At 51.7% G+C, this 20,667-nt stretch overlaps 1 protein-coding gene across 18 annotated transcripts in view; it reads left to right on the top strand.

The window, feature by feature from the left end:
• Positions 1–847: 847 nt before the first annotated feature.
• RASAL1 (RAS protein activator like 1) overlaps positions 848–20,667 on the top strand; it is a 39,003-nt gene continuing 19,183 nt past the window's right edge. For 9 of the 18 annotated variants that reach the window (XM_015431588.3, XM_074007950.1, XM_015431587.3 and 6 more), the window contains exons 1-9: positions 1,335–1,685; positions 6,120–6,176; positions 8,869–8,982; positions 9,173–9,234; positions 14,663–14,792; positions 16,849–16,930; positions 17,033–17,164; positions 19,429–19,517; positions 20,537–20,654. In XM_015431588.3, coding sequence (XP_015287074.3) covers positions 1,621–1,685; positions 6,120–6,176; positions 8,869–8,982; positions 9,173–9,234; positions 14,663–14,792; positions 16,849–16,930; positions 17,033–17,164; positions 19,429–19,517; positions 20,537–20,654 — 849 coding nt within the window. In that variant the 5' untranslated portion in view covers positions 1,335–1,620. Of the gene's footprint in view, positions 1,024–1,334; positions 1,686–6,119; positions 6,177–7,051; positions 7,235–8,868; positions 8,983–9,172; positions 9,235–14,662; positions 14,793–16,848; positions 16,931–17,032; positions 17,165–19,428; positions 19,518–20,536; positions 20,655–20,667 lie in introns of those variants that run through there. The other 9 variants (XM_074007948.1, XM_074007946.1, XM_005572309.4 and 6 more) reach the window with 4 other exon arrangements.

The raw sequence follows: 20,667 nt of genomic DNA, 5'->3' as shown, positions 1-20,667 counted from the left end.
TCCTGGTCCCGCCGGTCTGGGCGTCGTCTCCCGCACTCAATCTGCAGGGGCACTCCCACTGGTGCCTGGCCTTTCTAAGAGGTCTTGGGGCAGGTCAACAATGAACTCACAGGGAGAAATAAGTGTCTGAACAGATCCGTCCTGGGACAGGCCCTGCCTGTCATATTATCTCATTTAAAATCAGAGAAATGTACAAACCTGGAGCCACTGGAGCAGAGAAAAAGGAAAGAAAATCTCTGCCTGGAGTGGAAGAGCATCCTGGAAGCCTTCCCAGGAGAGGTGACGCGTGGGCCACGCCTCAAAAGACAACAATCAGAATATCAAACACTTTCTGGACGTGTATTAGGTACTTGTCATTGTCCTGAGACTTTTATCTTCATTAACTCATTTAACTCTTTCAAAATCCTGTGACTGAAATGCGATGTCATCCTCACTCAACAGATGAGAAAACCAAACCAAAGCACAGAGAGGTTGAATGGCTTACCCAAGTCCAGACAGCTACTAAATGGAGAGCCAGGATTCGAACCCGGGAAGGCAAATCAATTACTGACTGTGAGCCCTCCGCCAAGGTATTTAACCCCTCTGAACCTCAGTTTCTTTATTCATAAGCTGCGGGTAATGGGGTAATAGTGCAGCAGTGAGTAGTGTACATCTGTGAAGGCAAAAATGAGCTAATCCCAGTAAAGCGCTTAAAACAGTGCCTGGCACCCATGAAGTGTTCAAACAACTGTAGATGACTTTTTATCATCGCTGTAGTGGTTACCTTCAAGCCTTCCCCTCCCCCATCCGGCCGCGGCTTCCTCCCCCGCAGTGCCAGCCCGTGACGTTAGAGCAGAGTCTGGGTTCTGTGTTTAACTGGAAACTAGAACGAGATGGAAGAGGATGTTCGAGGCCCCTCCCTTGACTCTGAACGGACGCCCAGGGAACATGCGACCCTCTCTCGCGACGCCTCCCACCCACCGCTAATACTTGCTCCTGTACCGGGGGTGCGGAGGTTGGAGAGAGGAGGCTGGTGTCTGCATGGTAGGCAAGGAGGGGTGGGGGCGGAGAAGTGTGAATATGTTGAATGAGGGACAGGCGGGGACACAGACCATGTCTTTTGAGCCCAATGCCAACTCACCAGGAGCCAGCGGCCACGCCCATCAGGACGGGGGCCCCTCCCCACCTGGTAGTGCACCCTGGTCTCCGCCGCCCGTGCGCTCTGGCGCGCATGACTGGGGTGCCGGCAGAGGGCGCGCGAGGGGGGCCGGGGTCAGGCGGGGTACCCCATGGGAGGCGGGATTGGGGGGAGGTCCCTGGCCGCCCCTCCCGCCCCCTGCCCGCTCAGCCCGCTTGCCTGGAGCTCCAGACGCCTAGGCAAGAGCCCGCTGCGCCCCCTGCGCGCTCCTCCTGCTCGCGGCACGGCTCCTACCTGTAGAGTCCGGACGGGCGCTCCCTCCCCGGGCACCTACACCTTCTCCTCCTTCGGAAGTCTCCCGTCCAGCTACCCGGGTCTTGGACAGGCGGCACCGGGACCCCGAGGCAGGGCGCCAGGCTTGAAACAGGTGACATGTAGACGTCCCCTGGTCCAACCTCGCAACCTGAGCGCCCTTCTGCCTGGAAAGTTTGTGGCTAGGCGCCATGGCCAAGAGCAGCTCGCTGAATGTTCGCGTGGTGGAGGGCCGCGCGCTGCCCGCCAAGGACGTGTGAGTACCTCTCGGGCGCTTCGGGGTGATGGGCGCGCAAGGCCTGGGGTGGCGCTGGGATCGCCCTTTCCGCGTGCCAGAGCGGGTTGGCAGGAGGGCGAGGGGTTCTTGTCTAAGACTGGTATTGGGGCAGATCCGCTTTAAAGGGGCGAGAGGCCCCATGCCCATGGCTGTCCCGGTGGCAGGGGGGCACCTAGACTTAGCAGATGCCCCGCCCCACCCCTGGGCAGGGGAGGGGATGTCTTTGTTCCCGGGATGTACTAAAGGGTGTCTTCCAGAGCTGAAGAGGGGATTAGAGGGCCAGATTCTGTCAGATGTGGGAGGGACAAAGCCGGGGGGTCTCTTCCTCAGTCCAGTCATGTGTTGGAGGCGGCTCCTCCAGGCCTGAGTGGGGGCCTAGCAAGGGAACCCTGGGGAGGACCCTTGGAGGGCCTGGGATCAGATGAGCCCCAACATCCTGTGTGGATCTGGTGCTTAGGTTTGCAGAGTGTCACCAGGTGGCCCTCCAGGGTCCCTTTTACCCTAAGCCCTGAGCTCCCCAGTCTTGTGGCTCCCAGCCTCGTGTGGGCCTTCCCGGGGGGCTGAACTGCTTGAAGAGCCAACTCCCTGCTGGGAGCCCCTCCCCAGCCAGATGTGATGGGACTGGGGGACCCTACGACTCCCTTCACTACCAAGTCCTGAGATATGCTTCCCCCGGGGCTGAGTCAGCAGCTGCTGAATCAGCAGAATGTGTGTGGGGGGGTCCCCCTCCTGCTTGGCCTAGAGCCCAGGAGGGGCTCTGAGGGCCTCAGCACCTGCGACAGGTGTGGGATCCTCCGGAGGACATGTGCTGTGTGACCTTGAACCTGCTTGTCTCTGGGCCTTGGTTTCCCATTTGGGCAATGAGAGCTCTGGACCGGAGTCCCCGTCTGGTTGCCTGGGGTCTCCCATTCAGCTGGGAGGGTGGAAGACCTGTTAGGAGTTCCCCTGTGGCCCAGGTGAGCAGGAGCATGTATTGGGAGCCTTCGCCTGTGTCGAGGTTCGGTCTTAGCTCTGTGCTGATTCCCCAAGCTGTGGGTTCCCTGAGAGGACTTTCCTGCCTGATTTTATGACACTCCCAACCCCCAAAACACTGCAGCTGTGTTAAGGGGGCAGCTGTTGAGAGCAATTTTTGCCACCCTTCATCCTCATCAGCTACTCCAAATAAACACGCCCTGAATGAGAAGCAGAGTGTGTGCTGTGACAGTTCAGTGACTGGACAAGCCCCCCTCTTTCTGAGATGTCCCCTCAGAGCCCCTGGGAATGAGACAGCCTACACTGTTAGGGCATTGAGGCCAGGCTGGGAGCCTGGCAGCTGCTAGGCGGTGAAAGGAGTCCTTTCCAGAAACAGGTTCTCACTCACCGAGCTCTGGCCCCTCCACCAGTCCGGGTGAGAGGTCATGAGGGGGAGATGGGTGTCTCCCCTGCACCTGGACACTGGCTCATGGTAACCTGCTGCTTCTCTGGAGAAGGGACTTGAGTCATTCCTGGTTCCTGCAGCTCTTGACCACCCTTCCTGCCCCTAGTTCCTGGGCCAGTGAGCTATGAAATAGGTCATGCCCTAGAGCAAGGGTGGGGAGGAGTCACTTAGCCCCAGCTGGGGGGCGGTCCAGCCACCCTGCCTCAGTTTCGCTAGCTGTCAGCACCCTTCTTCAAAGGGGCTCTTCCTGTAGGCTTCCTGTAGGCTTCGATGCCTGGGGGCTCTTAGGTGGGCTGTGTTTATTCCCTCTTCTCCTAAGAGAAAGGGCCCAGACTCTGCCTAAAGCATTGCCAGGTTTGGGGGGCATCCATTCTGGCCTGGGAGGAGGCCTCTTCAGGTAATTTTAGAGTTTTTACTATTAAAAATAGTAGCAGTCAGTCACTGAGGGCTTAGTATGGACAGGCCCTGTGCTTAATACTTCATATAGTCCTACTGGCGTCTCTTATTTTACAAATGGGGAAACTGAGGAACAGAGCAGCAAAGTCACTTGCCTAAGATCACCCAGCTGCGATTTGAACTCTGACTACTCCATGCCCAAACCAGACTGGGCAGGCGATGGCTGAGGGGCCTGCTTTCCCAAGCTCGAGCTGAGTCAGGGGCCGTGGGAGAGGCCACAGGTCTGCAGAGATCAGGGGTCTGGAAGCAGCCACCCCCTCTTGCCACTGTCGCCCTCCCTGATAGGAGTCTGATAAGGCCCTCATGCGTCAGAGCCCTGCAGCTGACTAGTGCTGAGCTCGGCTCCCAGGAGGGCCTGGAGGTCAGGCTGGTTCTGCAGAACGGGGCGTGTCTCCCAGCCCTCTGCTAGTGGGATCCCAGCCCATCTGACTCCACATCTGTAGTAGGGGAAACTGAGGAATGGGAGCCTGCATAAAGGAAGCTTAGGGGTGGAGAATCCAGGGAGGGAAACTGAGACACAGGGCATTACCCCGCCACAGGTGTCTGAGGGTGAAGCCCAGATGGGGAAACTGAGGCTTCTGGGGTTACCCAGTCCAATGGATTTGGGATGGAGCCAGAAGGGGAAACTGAGGCCTGGGGCACTCCACAGAAGGATATTCAGAGGTGGGACCCACAGAAGTTCATTAAGACACTGACCATCACCTGTCTAAAGTGTTCAGGGATAGAAGCCAGATAGGGAAATGGAGGCATTGGAGCGTCCAGCCAGAGGGGGATAAGGGAAGGAGTCTAGAGAGGGAAACTGAGGCACAGAGAAGGGCTTATCCAGCAAGATAGGTTCAGGTTGGAGCCAACTCTTAGCGCCAACATCCCTCTTTCCTGAGGCATTTGTGGATCTATACAAACTGGACAGAAAGACGGTGGCAGAGATCAAGGGAGTGGTGCTGGGGCATCGAGGGAGAGGGCCATTTGGATGGGTAGAGGTGGCATTGGTTTAAGAACGCGAGTGCGAGCCCACAAAACTGGATTCCAGTCCTATCTCCACGATTACTCCCTGCCTCCAGAGAAAGCACTCCATAAACCCAGTCATTCAGAAATAGCTCTGGAGGGCCAATGCATGCTAGATGTGGGGGCTGGGGTGGGGAAGGGGGGGACACAGACTCTCCCCAGGAGTTCACAGTTTGGAAGTGGCAGGGAGGTGGGGAGACAGATACTAAACACAGAGAAATAAGGGAGGCTGGGCGTGGTGGCTCACTCCTGTAATCCCAGCACTTTGGGAGGCCAAGGCGGGTGGATTACTGGAGGCCAGGAGGTGGAGTCCAGCCTGGCCAGCATGGTGAAACCCTGTCTGGACTAAAAATGCAAAAAATTAGCCAGGCGTGGTGGTGTGCACCTGTAATCCCAGCTACTCAGGAGGCTGAGGCAGGAGAATCGCTTGAACTTGGGAGGCAGAGATTTCTGTGAACCAAAATCGCGCCACCGTACTCCAGCCTGGGTGACAGGGTAAGACTCTGTCTCAAAAAAAAAAAAAAAAAAAAAAAAAAAAAAAAGAAGAAGAAAGAAGATGATTTTAGGTAGAGGTCATTTTAGACAGGACAGTGGTGGCCAGGGACAGCCTCTCGAGGAGGTGACTTTGGACTGAGACTTGAATGGCAGGAAGGAACCAGCCATGGTAGTATCAGGGCTAAGTGTCTTAGGCAAAGGGAACAGCAGGTGCAAAGGCCCTGAGGCTGGCCCGGGGCCTGATGAAAGACAAAGGAGGCCTGTGTGATGGGATGGAGGAGGAAATGAGGGGCCTGTTATACAGCTTGGGATTTGCAGGTGACTGTTATTATGAAGGGGGGATGGAGCTGGCCTGAATTGGCAGATGACTCACAGCTACTTAAGGGGCTGCAGCACATCTTAAGAGATTTAGAGGGTTGATTTTGAGGCCTGGGTTCCCTGGTTTTTGCCTGTAGGGAGGGTCCGCTGAGTCTGTCCCTGTGGAGGGCTGAGGAATGGGGAGTCCCCTCCCCAGGGAAGCTCCCAGTGAAATGAAAAGCTGGGGACACAGCGTTAAAGCCCCTGCAGGGGAGAGCTGGGGGCCAGACCATGATCCAGCCCCGCATTTGAGTTCCTCCAGCCCCCTAGGAGGTGTGTGTGTGAGCATCACACCTGATTTATAGAGCAGAGAAACTGAGGCCGAGAGGGAAGGGGACTTGCTGGGATGGCACAGCTAGAGGGTGGTGAAGCCAGGCATTCAAGACGCTTCCCCTGACATGCTCTGGGCCTCTGCATTGGGCTTTCGGGGCCAGGACTCTGAACCTGCTGGCCTCAGGCCTCCCGGTTCCATTTCTATGGGTGGAAGCCCAGAGCGCACAGATGTGGTGGAGACATCTCCTGCTGGTCTCCTGAGGTTCTACTTCTGAGCTGGACTTGCTGTGTGACCCTGGGCAAGTCCCCTTCTCTGTGCGTCCGTCTCCCCTGCCTGCGTCATGACGGGGACCCTCCACCCATGGCTGCCCTGTCAACCTGCTTCGTCCCTGAACCCCCTCCTTCTGCAGGTCTGGGAGCAGCGACCCCTACTGCCTAGTGAAAGTGGACGACGAGGTGGTGGCCAGGTGAGGGGTGGCGACACCAGGCCTGGGGGGAGAGGAGGAAGGGAGGAGTCTCTTTCTAGACCTGGGAATCTGGGACCAAGAATTCACATTTAAAGGGGTGCTTACCCTGAGGGGGACTCGCAGGCCTGAAGGGGGGTGATTTGTGCACAGCTGGGACTGCCAGCTCCTCTTCCCGACCAGCCCTGCCTTCACCCTCTGGACCTGATGCTGTCCCTGCTGGCTCCCTGGGGCTGACTCAGCGCTGCCAGCCTATGCCTCCTACAGTGGCCTCCCTGGGGGCGGGCAACTCACGCTTGACTGGACTGGCTGGTTCCGGGCCTGCCGGGTGCTGCGGGCACTGGGGATGTCTGTGTGCATGGGTGCGTGCATGTGTGTCTGTGTGTGCACCTGCCCAGCTGGGCCTGCTTGTGAGTTGCAAGGGTGGGGGATGTTTCGGGGCTAGTGTGAGCGCCTGTGACCATGTGCCTATGTCCTCGTGGGTGTGCAGGGCACAGGCTCAAGTGTGTGTACCAGTGTAGTGTGTGTGTACATGCACGTGCACATGGCTGCCCTGCACACGCATGTGAACACCAGTGCCTGCCGATTTGGTCACACAGGCACTGGTGTGGACACATGTGAGGGTGTGAGGATGTTTGGGGTGTTTGTGAGTCTTGCAGGGGGACATCAGGTTGGGCCTTGCTTGGCTCCCACCCCCGCAGGCCGAGGGACAGCTCTCAGGGGCCTGATGGGGGTGGGTGGGCTGGTGGGTGGCTGAGGCCTTGGTTCCTATGGAGACGGCAGGATTCAGGATGCTCCTATTCGGGTCCAGATGGGCTCAGAGCTGGGGGTGGGGAGCCTGCCTGGGGGAGGGGCCAGCTGCAGCTCCTCCCTCCACTGACTTCCCTCCACTGTCCTCCCTGTGCTCATGCTGGCGCCTTGATACAGTCCCTGACACCACCCCAACCCCACAGATTGATTTTCTGTGTGACCCCAGGCTGCTGTCTCTCCCTCTCTGGGCTGTAAGAAGCCTTTCAGCTCAGGAGCTGGGGAATGTTCAGAAGACATTTGACTGGGAAAAGGTCAGATTGGGGGAAGAGGGTATTTGGGAGGAAGCACTGGGGGTCCATCTGAGGTTGGTGCCACTGGGCTGGAGGAAGAAGGCAGTGTGTGTGTCTGTGTGTGTGTGTGTATGTGTGCGCGCACATGCACATATGTGCACTCTTTCTTAGGGCACAGTGTGGTGAAAGGAGGGAGGAAGGGAGCAACAGGTGTGAGGACCAAACTTTGCATCCACAAATGTGGGCGTGTCTTTACTGGGCAAAGCGGAATCTTTGTTCTCTGCTGGGTAAAGGGAAGCACCCCTGCAGGGGCGCCACGGCAGAGATGCTGTGTGTGTGCACCTGCTTCTGGGCTTGTCTTGGTCCCCATTCCTCCTGTGCCTCCCTCCTGCTCACTGTGTACTTCAAAGCCCTGAGTGCTCCGTCCCCTGCTCACCTCCTGTCTCCTGGCCCCTCTCCCTCCCCCATTCCCACCAGACACCTTCCTATTCTTCAGCTCACCAAACTCATTGCTGCCACAGGGCCTTTGCCCATGCTGTTCCAGCGTTCCGGAATACTTGTCCTTGTCCTCGTTGTCTCTCCCCACGCTGACTGACTAGCTTCTACAGGAAGCCTTCCCTGATCCCCTCCGACCCTACCCCCAAGACCCAACCAGGGGCCCTTGAGCTAACTCCAATCCCAGGACTTCTCCCACCATGTCCTAATTGCTGGGAGACAGCGCCTGCCTGTGGAAGGGGGATCTGTGGGGTAAACCCTCACACCTCTTCCTCTGATCCCTGGAACTCAGCACAGGCTGGGCCCATAGTCCAAGTGAATGTGGAGTAAATGAATGAACAAATGAAGGAATGGAATCGTGTGTGTGTGTGTCAGTGACTGTGTGTTTGTATGACTCTGTGTGTGTGTGTGTCTATGTGTATCTGCTTTATATCATTGTATAAAGCTGTGTGTGTGAGTGTGTGTCTCCGGATCTCCGAGTGTGTCTCTGTGTTCCTGACATATGTCTATTTTCATGAGTGTGTCTGTTTTCTGTGTGTCTCTCTGCATGTGCCTGGCGTCTGTATTTCCAAACCCAAAGACACATATTTTTAGGACTTTCTGAGGGTGCATATGTGTATCTGCTTATGTGTAAATGTGTCTCTGTCTCTGGCCTCCTTGATGTATCTGTGAGCGACTCTGTCTCAGTGTGAATCCGTGTGTGTATATCTGCACATATGTTTCTGTGGGTCGCTGTGCGTGTCTGTTGGTCTCTGTGTATCTGGGACCTTAGTCGTGTATTGGGGCCTTGTGTGTGTGTGTGTGTGTGTAGGACCATGTGTGTGTTCTGTGTATGTGCCTCTGTGTGTGTGTGTGTTGAGATCTCTGGTGTATGTCTGATACTCTGGGTATGTGAGTGTTGGGGTGTGTGTGTGTGTCTATGCCTGGATTCATACATGCTCCAGTGTCCCTGGGTGAGTACATATCTAGGATCTTGGAGTGGCTGTCCTTGGGTGTGTGTGCGTGTCTGGGCCTCTAGCCGGGTTCGTGTGGGGGTCTCTGAGTGTGTGTGTTTGTCTGGATTTCCGTGTGTGTGTGTGTGTATGTATGTGTCTGGGTCTCCAGGTGTCTGCCTCCTGTGTGGCCCAAGGACCCCCAGCCCCCTGCACCTCCTTTCGCAGGACAGCGACTGTCTGGAGGAGCCTGGGCCCCTTCTGGGGGGAGGAGTACACTGTGCACCTGCCTCTGGATTTCCAACAGCTGGCCTTCTACGTGCTGGACGAGGACACCGTCGGGTGTGTGGCTGGGGAAACTGGAATGTGTGGGTTGCAGACCCAAGCCTGGGCACCTGAGGGGAGAGGGGATGTGGGTCCACACCCCTGAGGGCGTGCCCTCCCACCCAGACCTTGACACCTGCCCCCACTTCTCTCTGGGTGGGGCAAAGGGACCCCTGACTCGGACCCTCACGTGTCCGCCTTCCTGCAGGCACGATGACATCATCGGCAAGATCTCGCTGAGCAGGGAGGCGATTACAGCTGATCCCAGAGGTGGGCGAGGGGCACGGGCAGAGGGAGGAGGGGGCCATGCCCAGGGTGAGCATTTGCAGGGGCATAGCACGTGGCACAGGGAAGCACAGAGCCTTCAGTGGAAACTTATTTCTCTTGTTGCTTTTGTCTTTACTTTTTGTTTGTTTTTAATTGTTGTTGTTAGAGACAAGGTCTTGCTCTGTCACCCAGGCTGGAGTGCAGTGGTGCTATCATAGCTCACTGCAATCTTGAACCTCTGGGCTCAAGCGATCCGCCCATCTCAGCCTTCTGAGTAGCTGGGATTACAGGTGCACACCACCACACCCAGCTAATTTTTTCAGAAATATCTTGTAGACATGGAGTCTTGCTATGTTGCCCAAGTTGGTCTTGAACTCCTGGGCTCCAGCAATCCTCCCACCTTGGCCTCCCAAAGCGTTGGGAGTACAAGTGTGAGCCGCTATGCCCAGCCTTGTCTTTAGTTTTTGAGCAGTTAATTTGTTTGCCTAGTTCAATATTCAGATTTTACAATAAGCACCCCAGCTACTCTGTTCCCTTCCTGACATTGTCAGCTTCTTGTGTGTCCTTCTAGAAATATTTTAAACATATATAAGCAAGTAATAGTCATAATAGCAGGCTGGGCATGGTGGGTCACACCTGTAATCCCAGCACCTTGGGAAGCAGAGGCAGAGGCAGGAGGATCGCTTGAGCCCAGGAGTCCGAGAGCAGCCTGGACAACATAGGGAGACCCCCTCGCTACTAAATATAATTTAAAAATAGTAATAGCAGCAAACATTTATATACTGTATCTATAAATGTAAACATACAACATATATTTATATGTAATAAATACAAATGTATAAATATTATTCTGAACACTAAGTTCTTTACATGTATGGACTCAGTGAGGGAGGTTCATCATAACCCTGAGAGGTAGGTGCTCTACTTATTAACGCCCACTTTATAGGTGAATAAACTGAGGCACGGAGGGTTAAATGATTTGCTCAAGATTACATTATTAAGTCAGACAGCCAGGATTTGAACCAAAGTTGTGTCTCATTCTGTCACCCAAGCTGTTGTGAAGTGGTGCAATCTTGGCTCACTGCAGCCTCAACCTCCCGGGCTCAAGTGATTCTCCCACCTCAACCTCCCAAGTAGTTGGGACTACAGGTGTTCACCACTACGCCTGGCTAAGTTTTGTATTTTTTGTAGAGGCAGGGTTTCACCATGTGAAACCAGGCTGGTCTTGAACTCTTGGCCTCAAGTGATCCGCCTGCCTCGGCCTCCCAAAGTGCTGGGATAACAGGTGTGAGCCACTGCACCCAGCCGAGTCTGTGCTCTTAATACTGCGTTTTTCTGGCTGGGTGCGGTGGCTCACGCCTGTAATCCCAGCACTTAGGGAGGCCAAGGCAGGCGGATCACGAGGTCAGGAAATCGAGACCATCCTGGATAACAAGGTGAAACTCTGTCTCTACTAAAAATACAAAAAATTAGCTGGGTGTGGTGGCGGGCGCCTGTAATCCCAGCTACTAGGGAGGCTGAGGCAGGAGAATGGCGTGAACACAGGAGGCGGAGCTTGCAGTGAGCCAAGATCACGCCACTGCAGTCCAGCCTGGGCGACAGAGCAAGACTCCGTCTCAAAAAAAAAAAAAAAAAAAAGCCACGTTTTTCTGGACTTACACAAATTGCAGCCTTTTATACTCTACTCTGTATCTTGCCTTTAAATTTTAAAATTTAAAATTAATTAATTAATTAATTTTTGAGATGGAGTCTTGCTCTGTCACCCAGGCTGGAGTGCAATGGCGTGATCTTGGCTCACTGCAACTTTTGCCTCCTGGGCTCAAGCAATTCTCCTGTCTGAGTCTCATGAGTAACTGGGATCATAGGGGTCTGCCACCACACCTGGCTAATTTTTGTATTTTTAGTAGAGATGGGGTTTCACCATGTTGGTCAGGCTGGTCTCGAACTCTTGACCTCGAGTGATCCACCCGCCTCAGCCTCCCAAAGTGCTGGGATTACAGGAATGAGCCACACCACCTGGCCTGTACCTTGCCTTTTTACTTCACTAAGTATCACTGAGATCTTTCTGTAACAGTGCTGTCAGAGTTTCCGCATTCTTCATTTGGGATGGCATCGTGGTGCTCCATTGTGTGGCTTTACCATTATTTATTTGGCTAGTTCCCTATTGATGGCATCTAGGGAGTTCATAGTCTTTCCTTGGTTCAAGCCATGCTACAATAACTAGCCTGTACAAAAAAAATTTCACACATATGTAAGTTATATCCATCAGTCAGATAAATTCCTAGAGTTGAATTAAAGAGTACACACATTTGCGTACTTGGTAGTTGTTGTTATATCACCCTCCATGGAAGAGTTAACTATTAACTCACCCCACACTCTCGCAAACAGTTATCAAACTTTTTGTGATCAATTAGTTGTAAATACTACCGCACGCAGACCAGCCAGTTATCAAACTTCTTGATCGTGTATCTGATAGGTGAAATATTGCCTCAGCATAGGTTCATTTTGCACTTCTCTCTCTCTCTCTCTTTTTTTTTTTAAGACGGAGTCTTGCTCTGTCACCCAAGCTGGAGTACAGTGGCATGATCTCGGATCACTGCAACCTCTGCCTTCCAGGTTCAAGCGATTCTCCTGCCTCAGCTTCCAGAGTGCACCACCACGCCTGGCTAACTTTTTTTGTATTTTCGTAGAGACAGAGTTTTGCCGTATTGGCCAGGCTGGTCTCAAACTCCTGACATCAGGTGATCAGCTTGCCTCGGCTTCCCAAAGTTCTGGGATTACAGGTGTGAGCCACCATGCCAGGCCAAACTTCTTTACAGAATGGGAAATCCCTCAGTATTTTTTCCATCTGAAATCATGAAGCTGGGTGGGATGGCTCACGTGTGTAATCCCAGCACTTTGGGAGGCCGAGGCTGGCGGATTGCTTGAGGTCAGGAGTTCGAGACCAACCTGGACAACATGGTGAAAACCCTGTCTACTGAAAATACAAAAATTAGATGGGCATGGTGGCAGGTGCCTGTAATCCTTGCTACTCGAGAGGCTGAGACACAAGAATCGCTTGAACCTGGGAGGCGGAGTTTGCAGTGAGCTGAGATCGGGCCATTGCACTCCAGCCTGGGTGACAGAGTGAGACTCCATCTCAAATGAAAACAAAAACAAAAACAAAAACCATTAACTAAAACCTAACAGGGAATGGTAAACAAAAAGCAAGGAAACCATGAAGGATTTCCTTGAAAGCAAAGGTCAATATCAATTCTACAGTCAATAAAGAGACTAAAACTTGGACTAGGGGCAAGGTGGATGTTATCAACATAAGAATTCTCCCTTAGGGGGTCCCAGAATAACCAACTCCTGCTCCTCTCTAGGGATAAGCATGTTCCTTAGGTGTCCCAGAGTAAGTTCAAACAAACACGACTTCACAAAGATCAGCAAACACACAAGGAAATGAGACACCATGGGCAATAGTCAGCAGAAACAATAATCATCTGATTTAGACCCACAAAGACTTTAGATTCTGTAATCATAATATGCAGGATTTTTAAAAAGAATCAGATTTAAAGAAATAAAAGATGTAATCACAAGAAAGGTTGGCAACAACAGCAATAAATTACAAGTAATTACGCAGGCAGATTTTAAAAAAGAACCAAATAAAACTTTTAGAGGTAAGTGTAATTGTTGAAATAAAAAATGGAGTGGTTGAGTGAAACATCAGATTATTCATAGTTAAAGGGAGATTTAGTGAACTGGAAGAAAGGTCTAGAGAAATTATTCGGAATTTGTTTCAGAGGAAAAGGAGAAAAAATAAAATAGAAGTTCAGAGACATGGAAAATAACTGTGGAGGTTTAACATTTATTTAATTGGAGTTCGAGAAGGATAGAATTTTAAAAATCAGAGACAGGCAAAAATTTTAACAAAAATTGGGAAGAGGAAATAATTTTAAAAAATCAATCATCTAGAATTTTGCAGAACTAAAGGAAGGATATGATTCCATAAATAGAAGAAGCACAATCTCTACTAAGTAGGATTTAAAAAAATCTGTATCTAGACACATTGTGATGAAACTGCAGTGCATCAAAGACATAGTCCTTAGAATTACAATAGATAAGGCCAGGCGTGGTGGCTCAAGCCTGTAATCCCAGCACTTTGGGAGGCCGAGACAGGCAGATCACAAGGTCAGGAGATCGAGACCATCCTGGCTAACCTGGTGAAACCTCATCTCTACTAAAAAATACCAAAAACTAGCCGGGCGAGGTGGCGGGTGCCTGTAGTCCCAGCTACTCGGGAGGCTGAGGCAGGAGAATGGCGGAAACCTGGGAGGCGGAGCTTGCAGTGAGCTGAGATCCGGCCACTGGACTCCAGCCTGGGCGACAGAGCCAGACTCTGTCTCAAAAAAAAAAAAAAAAAAAAAGAATTACAATAGATAGAAAAAGCTGGGCACGGTGGCTCCTGCCTGTAATCCCAGAACTTTGGGAGGCCAAGGCAGGCAGACGGCTTGAGTTTAAGAGTTTGAGACCAGCCTGAGCAACATGGCAAAACCTCACCTCTACAAAACACACAAAAAATTAGCTAGCTCTGGTGGTATACATCTGTAGTCCAAGTTACTGGGGAGGCTGAGGCAGGAGGATCACTTAAGTCTGGGAGGCTGAGGCTGTAGTGAGCTGAGATTGTACCACGGCACTCCAGCCTGGTGATGGAAAGCTAGAAGTCAGTGAAACAATGTCTTCAAAGTGTTGAGAGAAATACAGAGAGGGAGAAATGCCCAAGAGTTTTTTGAGGGGAGAGTATGCTGGGATTACATGATGAAGTTCTTTCTATACCAGGGTGAAGTGTGTGATGGCACATGGCTACGAGCATTGGCCCTAGAACTAACTATACTGCCTGCATTCAAATTCTAGCTCTGCCATTTACTAGCTGTGAGACCATGGACAAAACTCTTCCTCCTTGTGCCTCATTTTCCTCATCTGAAAATGGGGATAATTACAGCACCTATATCAGAAGCCAGGGTCTTAACACATTTTTAATTTTAATTGAGGCAGGGCATAGTGGCTCATGCCTGTAACTCCAGCACTTTGGGAGGCCAAGGTGGGTGGATCGCTTGATCTTAGGAGTTTGAGACCAGCCTGGGCAACATAGTGAAACCCCATCTTTAAAAAAACAACACAAAAATTATCCAGGCATGGTGGTGCACGCCTGAAGTCCCAGTTGGTCGGGAGGGTGAGGCAGGAGAATCGCTTCAGCGCAGGAGGCAGAGGTTGCAGTGAGCCAAGATCGTGCCACTGCACTCCAGCCTGGGCAACAGAACCAGACCCTGTCTCAAATAATAATAATAATAATAATAATGATGAAAATAATGTTAATTGAATTTTTAAGTTAACACAATGCCCAGTACATGGTAGGCACTTCATAAACATTAGTGCCTGTGCCTTCCAGGGATTGACAGCTGGATTAACTTGAGCCGAGTGGACCCAGATGCAGAAGTGCAGGGTGAGATCTGCCTGTCAGTGCAGATGCTGGAGGATGGGCGGGGCCGCTGCCTTCGATGCCATGTGCTTCAGGCCAGGTATGCTCAAGGTGGAGGTGGTGTGGAGGGTGGTCTGAGAATGAGCAGGAGTCCCTTGGGTCTCCCCTGCTGCCTGGCGTTTGGGGCCTCCTCACTCCTGGCGCACTTCTGGGCTGACAGTCAGGTTCCCTGTGTGGACAAACAGTCCAAGCTCACTGGGTTTTAAGTTCCTGGGGGCAAAATCCTGTTGAGTCCCCAGGGACTAGCAGCAACAGACCAGACACTCAGGATGACAGGTGACAGGTGAGTGTGGAGGTGTAGTTATTAAATTGTAACTGACAAATACCCAATTCATACTGGCTTAAGCAAAAGAGCTATGTTACTGGCTTATATGACTGACATGTAGCTTCAGGCATGGCTGGGTCCATGTGTTCAAACGATGCTGTTAGGAATCTGTCTTTTAGCTCTGCTGGTCTCTGAGTTAGCTTCATTCTTAGGCAACCTCTCCTCAGGTGAGAGGTGGCCCTAGCAGCTGCAGTCTGGCACCCTGCCAGCTGAGCCATTCCAACAGAAAAAAAACTTCTATTTCCTACCATTTCCAACCAGTGTCCTGGGATGAAGTTTTACTGGCTCAGGCTGGGGCGCATGCTGTCTCTGAACCAATTACATTGAATAATGGGTCAGGCCTGAGTGACAAGCCCATTACTGGAGCGGAGGGAGGGATTGGCCCCCACTAAGTCATGTGAGAGGGGGTAGTGAGAAGGAGATAGGTCCTGTCCCAAAGAAAAGTCAGATGCAAGATGGACGCAAGTCCAGGAAAACCCACAGGTGGCCCTCTAGGTGCACCAGCTCATGGGACACCCATCTTCCCTCTTGCCTATTTGTCATGGCCATCTCCTTCTCCCTTCCTCAGCTCTCTGTCATTTTGCTCCCTCAAATATCTCCACCCTTCCCCCACTCCTCTCTCATCCTGTTTTTCTGCCTTTTTTTTTTCACCTTCCCAGCTCTCACTTTTAGGCAAATCCCTGCCCAGATCGGAGAGGACCTCCAATTTCTAGCTTGCTGTGTGACCATAAAGCCGTTCCTTGCCCTCTCTGAGCCTCTTCCACCACCTCCAGATTTTTGCTTCTGGCTTTGGCCCCAGCTGGGGCTCCCTAGAGTCTCATTGAGGGAGAACCAGGGAGGCAGGTGACAGGCTGAGGGACTCAGCAGTGGGCAGAGGCTCACTTTTGCCCATGGCCCCTTCCCTAGCCACAAGGCTGTGCAGGATCCTTGCAGGCATGAGAGGGACTGATTGCTGTCGCTTAGCAACCGGGCCAGCTCCTAGGAAACCGAAGAAGGCTTTGGATGCTGAGCAGGGGTGGGAAGGGATCAGGAGGAAGAAGGAAGCAGCCCCTGGTATGGGGGTGGGGTGGTGGTGTGTTCCTGGGTTTGGGGAACGTCAAGAAGGAGGGATGGAGAAGCTGCCTGGAGTAAGACTTTTGGGTTGTCATGGCAACCAAAGGCAAGGAGTCCCTGCCTTCTCTTGGGTCCTAGACAAGATGTGGGCATGGGTGTTTGCTGAATGAATAAATGAACCGATCATCTACCACCTGCCAGGTGCTATGCTAGGCCCTTTACACACAACATCCCATCTAACTCTTGGCTCTATGAGGTTGGTCTGTTATTACTCCCATTTTCCAGGTGAGGAAATGAAGACTTAGAGAGGGGAAGTGACTTTCCCTAGTGTCCCCTAGCCAATGAGCACAGAGCCAGGCTTTGAACCTTTGCATCAACTTTCCCATCTGGGGCCTCCAGAGAATCTGAGGCTCTTTCTTCCCCTTCCCCGTTGCACTTCTACTTGCTGGGCTTTGTGATGTAGGATATGACCTTTTGGTGCCTCAGTTTCCTCATCTGAAAAATAGGGATATACAAGTGCCTCCTCATAGGGCAGTGACAGGAAGATACAGGGTCTGGACGGGCATGGTTAGGGGTGTCCCCAGCTGGACTGACCCCTACAATGGAACAGTTAATTTCCTTGGAAACCAGTGACATTGGAATGATATACTCTTAACAGCTTTTCCAAGGCCCAACTCGGGTGCCGTGTTCCCTCACTCCTTTCCCCATCTGTTCCCAGGGACCTGGCTCCCAGAGACATCTCTGGCACATCTGACCCATTTGCACGTGTGTTTTGGGGCAGCCAGAGCTTGGAGACCTCAGTGAGTGATGGGGAATGACACCAGGAAGGGGTGGGACATTTGGTGGTGGGGCAGGGGTCCCCATCAGCCCTCCCACTCACAGACCACTTCCCTCGCCCACAGACCATCAAGAAGACTCGCTTCCCACACTGGGATGAAGTGCTGGAGCTGCGGGAGATGCCAGGTGCCCCGTCCCCACTGCGGGTGGAGCTCTGGGACTGGGACATGGTGGGCAAGAATGACTTCTTGGGCATGGTGAGCCTCACTCCCTGCAACACCCTCCCTGGCTCCCCAGTGCCTCCAAGAGGGAAGGAAGATGAGATGGGCTGAGCCTCCTGGCTCTCAGAAGGGTGGATGTGCAGCTGCCTCATCAGGTTCCCCTGGTTAGGCAGGAGTGATGCAGTTACATTGCTCTGTTTTATAGGTGAGGAAACCGAGGCTGTCAAAGGTACAGCAACCTACCCAAGATCACAGGGTGGGCCCAGATTCTCATTCTGGGATGACAGCATGACAGATGACTGTGTGCTGGCCCTGTGCGGAGTGTCCCTCCCGCAGAGCCTCATTACTTAACTTTCATGGCCACCCTATGAGGCTGGGACTGTTGCTATCCCCATTTTACAGATGGGGACATTGAGGCTCAGAGAGGCTAAGTGGCCTTTTCAAGGTCATATGGCTAAGAAAGGGCAGAGCAAAGATTTGAGTTCAGATCTTTTTGACTCCAGACCTACGCCCTTAACTCCTACTCCTAGAAGTCCTGGGCTCAGTTTCTTTCTCTTGGTTTCCCAGTCTTTGGAAACAGCCTGACAGCTCCTCAAATAGTTAAAGATAGAGTTACTCTATGACCTAGCAATTCTACTCTTAGGTACGTACCCCAAAGAAATGAAAACTTATGTTCACTAACACTACTGTTCATAGCAGCATTAGTCATAACAGCCCAAAATGGAAAAAACTCAAGTGTCCATTACAGATGAGCAAAATGTGGTCTATAGATATAATGGAATATTATTCAGTCATAAAAAGGAATGAAGTACAGTAAGTCCTCATTTGATGTCATCCATAGGTTTTTTTTTTTTTTTTTTTTTTTTTTTTTTTGAGACAGAGTCTCACTCTATTGCCCAGGCTGGAGTGCAGTGGCGTGGCCTCGGCTCACTGCAACCTCCGCCTCCCGGGTTCATGCTGTTCTCCTGCCTCAGCCTCCCAAGTAGCTGGGACTATAGGTGCCCGCCACCATGCCTGGCTAATTTTTTGTATTTTTAGTAGAGATGAGGTTTCACTGTATTAGCCAGGATGGTCTTGATCTCTTGACCTCGTGATCCGCCCACCTCGGCCTCCCAAAGTGCTGAGATTACAGGGGTGAGCCACCATGCCTGGTCCATAGGTTCTTGGAAACTACAGCCTTAAGCAAAATGACATACTGTATACTGTAGGAACTTAACTCTTATTTATTTATTTATTTATTTATTTAGGAGGAATCTCCCTCTATTGCCCAGGCTGGAGTGCAGTGGCATGAACTCAGCTCACTGCAACCTCCACCTCCTGGGTCCAAGCAACTATTTTGCCTCAGCCTCCCAAATAGCTGGGATTACAGGTGCACACCACCACATCTGAGTAATTTTTGTATTTTTAATGGAGACGAGGTTTTCCCATTTTGGTCAGGCTGATCTTGAACTCCTGACCTTAAGTGATCTGCCTACCTCATCCTCCCAAAGTGCTGGGATTACAGGCATGAGCCACCCACCCAGCCTTAATTCTTGTTTATAGTAATTAGCTCATGGTACATTTGATTTTCTTATATGTTATGAATCAGGACTTACCGTACTGGCACATGGATGAACCATTACACTAAGTGGAAAAAGCCAGCCCCCGCAAAACACATATTATTCCATTTATATGAAATATCTAGAATAGGCAAATCTACAGACACAGAAAGTAGATTAGTGGTTGCCAGGGGCTGGGGGGCACGAAGTGACTGGTAATGAGTACGGGCTCTTTAGGGCTCATAGACAATGTTCTGGAATCAGCAGCACAACTAATTGCGGTAACTCTGTGAATATACTAAAAATCATTGAATTGTACACTTTTAAAAGGTGAATTGTTTGGGATGTGAATTACATCTCTATAAAGTTATTTAAAAAGAGAGAGAGGGTGGGGTTTGAGTGCCTCCAGAGCTGTCCTTACGCCTTTTGATAGATGGATTTATGTGCCTAAACAGAGCTGAAAATACACTCAGTCCACACATGCTATCTCTAGCAGCTGTGTGACCTTGGGCAAATCACTCCATGTCTCTGAGCCTCAGTTTCCTCAACTGTAAATTAAGTGTCCCTGGGAGGCCCTTGGAAGCCCTCAGTGTCCTGGCAGGAGCTAATAATTTGGGACTTGTAGGAGAGAAGGAGGGGGCCCCTGGCAGGCCATTCTGCCCCTCTGTGGGTGGGCAGTCTGTTCTTCCAGGGCTAGGTGAGACCTGAGCCCGGCAGGGCAGGCCATGACCTGGCTGAGGGTCTGTGTGTCTCTCCCAAAAGGTGGAGTTCTCTCCGAAGACCCTCCAGCAGAAGCCACCCAACGGCTGGTTCCGCCTCCTGCCCTTTCCCAGAGCCGAGGAGGATTCTGGGTAAATGTGGGTGCAGAGGGAGGCGGCCAGGCTGGAGCCATGTCGGGCAGCATCCATAGCTTGTGGGCAGAGCCCATGCCAGCCCATGCATTATCGCTGTGCCACTTCATTCATGCATTCATCCATTTAACAACCGTCTATGGAATATCTCTCAAGGTGTTTACGTAAGTCCACAGGAGTTCACTTTACACCCATTCACCTGTCCATGTGCAAACACGTTGGCACGCACTTGATATATATTCAGAACTTTGGGTCCTTCCACACCTGTCCATACTGTTCATTCTTGAACACACTTATTTATACCATCTCCACTTGCCTGTCCTGTCTATACCCATCAATATCAGTTCACACCTGTTTATACTAGCCTCCCCTATTCACACCTGTCCACGCTTGTTCACACTGTTGACACTCATCTTCACTTGTCCACACATCCTTTACATATTTGTGCACACCGGCCACATCTATCCACTCTGGCCACACCTGTTTACGTTGTTTGTATACATTCCTATTTATGCCTGTTCACACCTGCCTACCCCTGTTCACACCTGTCCACACTTGTCTATACCTGCCTACACCTGTCTTGTTTTGCAAACTCCCGCCCTCCTCCCATATGTTCCCATTGGCCTCTCTTGGCTCTCCACACCTGCCCATGCGCTCTCCCATAAGAGCATCTTTCATTTTCTTTTCTTTCTTTCTTTTTTATTTTTTTAGACAGAGTATCGCTCTGTCATGCAGGCTGGTGGAGTGCAGCAGCACGATCTCAACCTCTGCCTGCCAGGTTCAAGTGATTCTCCTGCCTCAGCCTCCTGAGTAGCTGGGACTACAGGCATGTGTCACCACACCTGGCTAATTTTTGTATTTTTAGTAGAGATGGGGTTTCACCATGTTGGAGAGGCTGGTCACAAACTCCTGACCTCAAGTGATCTGCCCACCTCAGCCTCCCAAAATGTTAGGATTACAGGCGTGAGCCATCACATTCGGCCAGACCTTTCATTTTCTTATGATCTGATCCTGGACAGGAGAAACCTGGGTGCCCTACGAGTGAAGGTACGCCTGATCGAGGACCGCGTCCTGCCCTCCCAGTGCTACCAGCCTCTCGTGGAGCTGCTCATGGAGTCTGTGCTGGGGCCAGCAGAGGTGGGTGCGTAGC

The sequence above is a fragment of the Macaca fascicularis genome, chromosome 11, assembly GCF_037993035.2.
Source record: "Macaca fascicularis isolate 582-1 chromosome 11, T2T-MFA8v1.1".
NCBI classification, from domain to species: Eukaryota; Metazoa; Chordata; class Mammalia; order Primates; family Cercopithecidae; genus Macaca; species Macaca fascicularis.
This window is presented reverse-complemented; position numbering and strand designations above follow the sequence as displayed.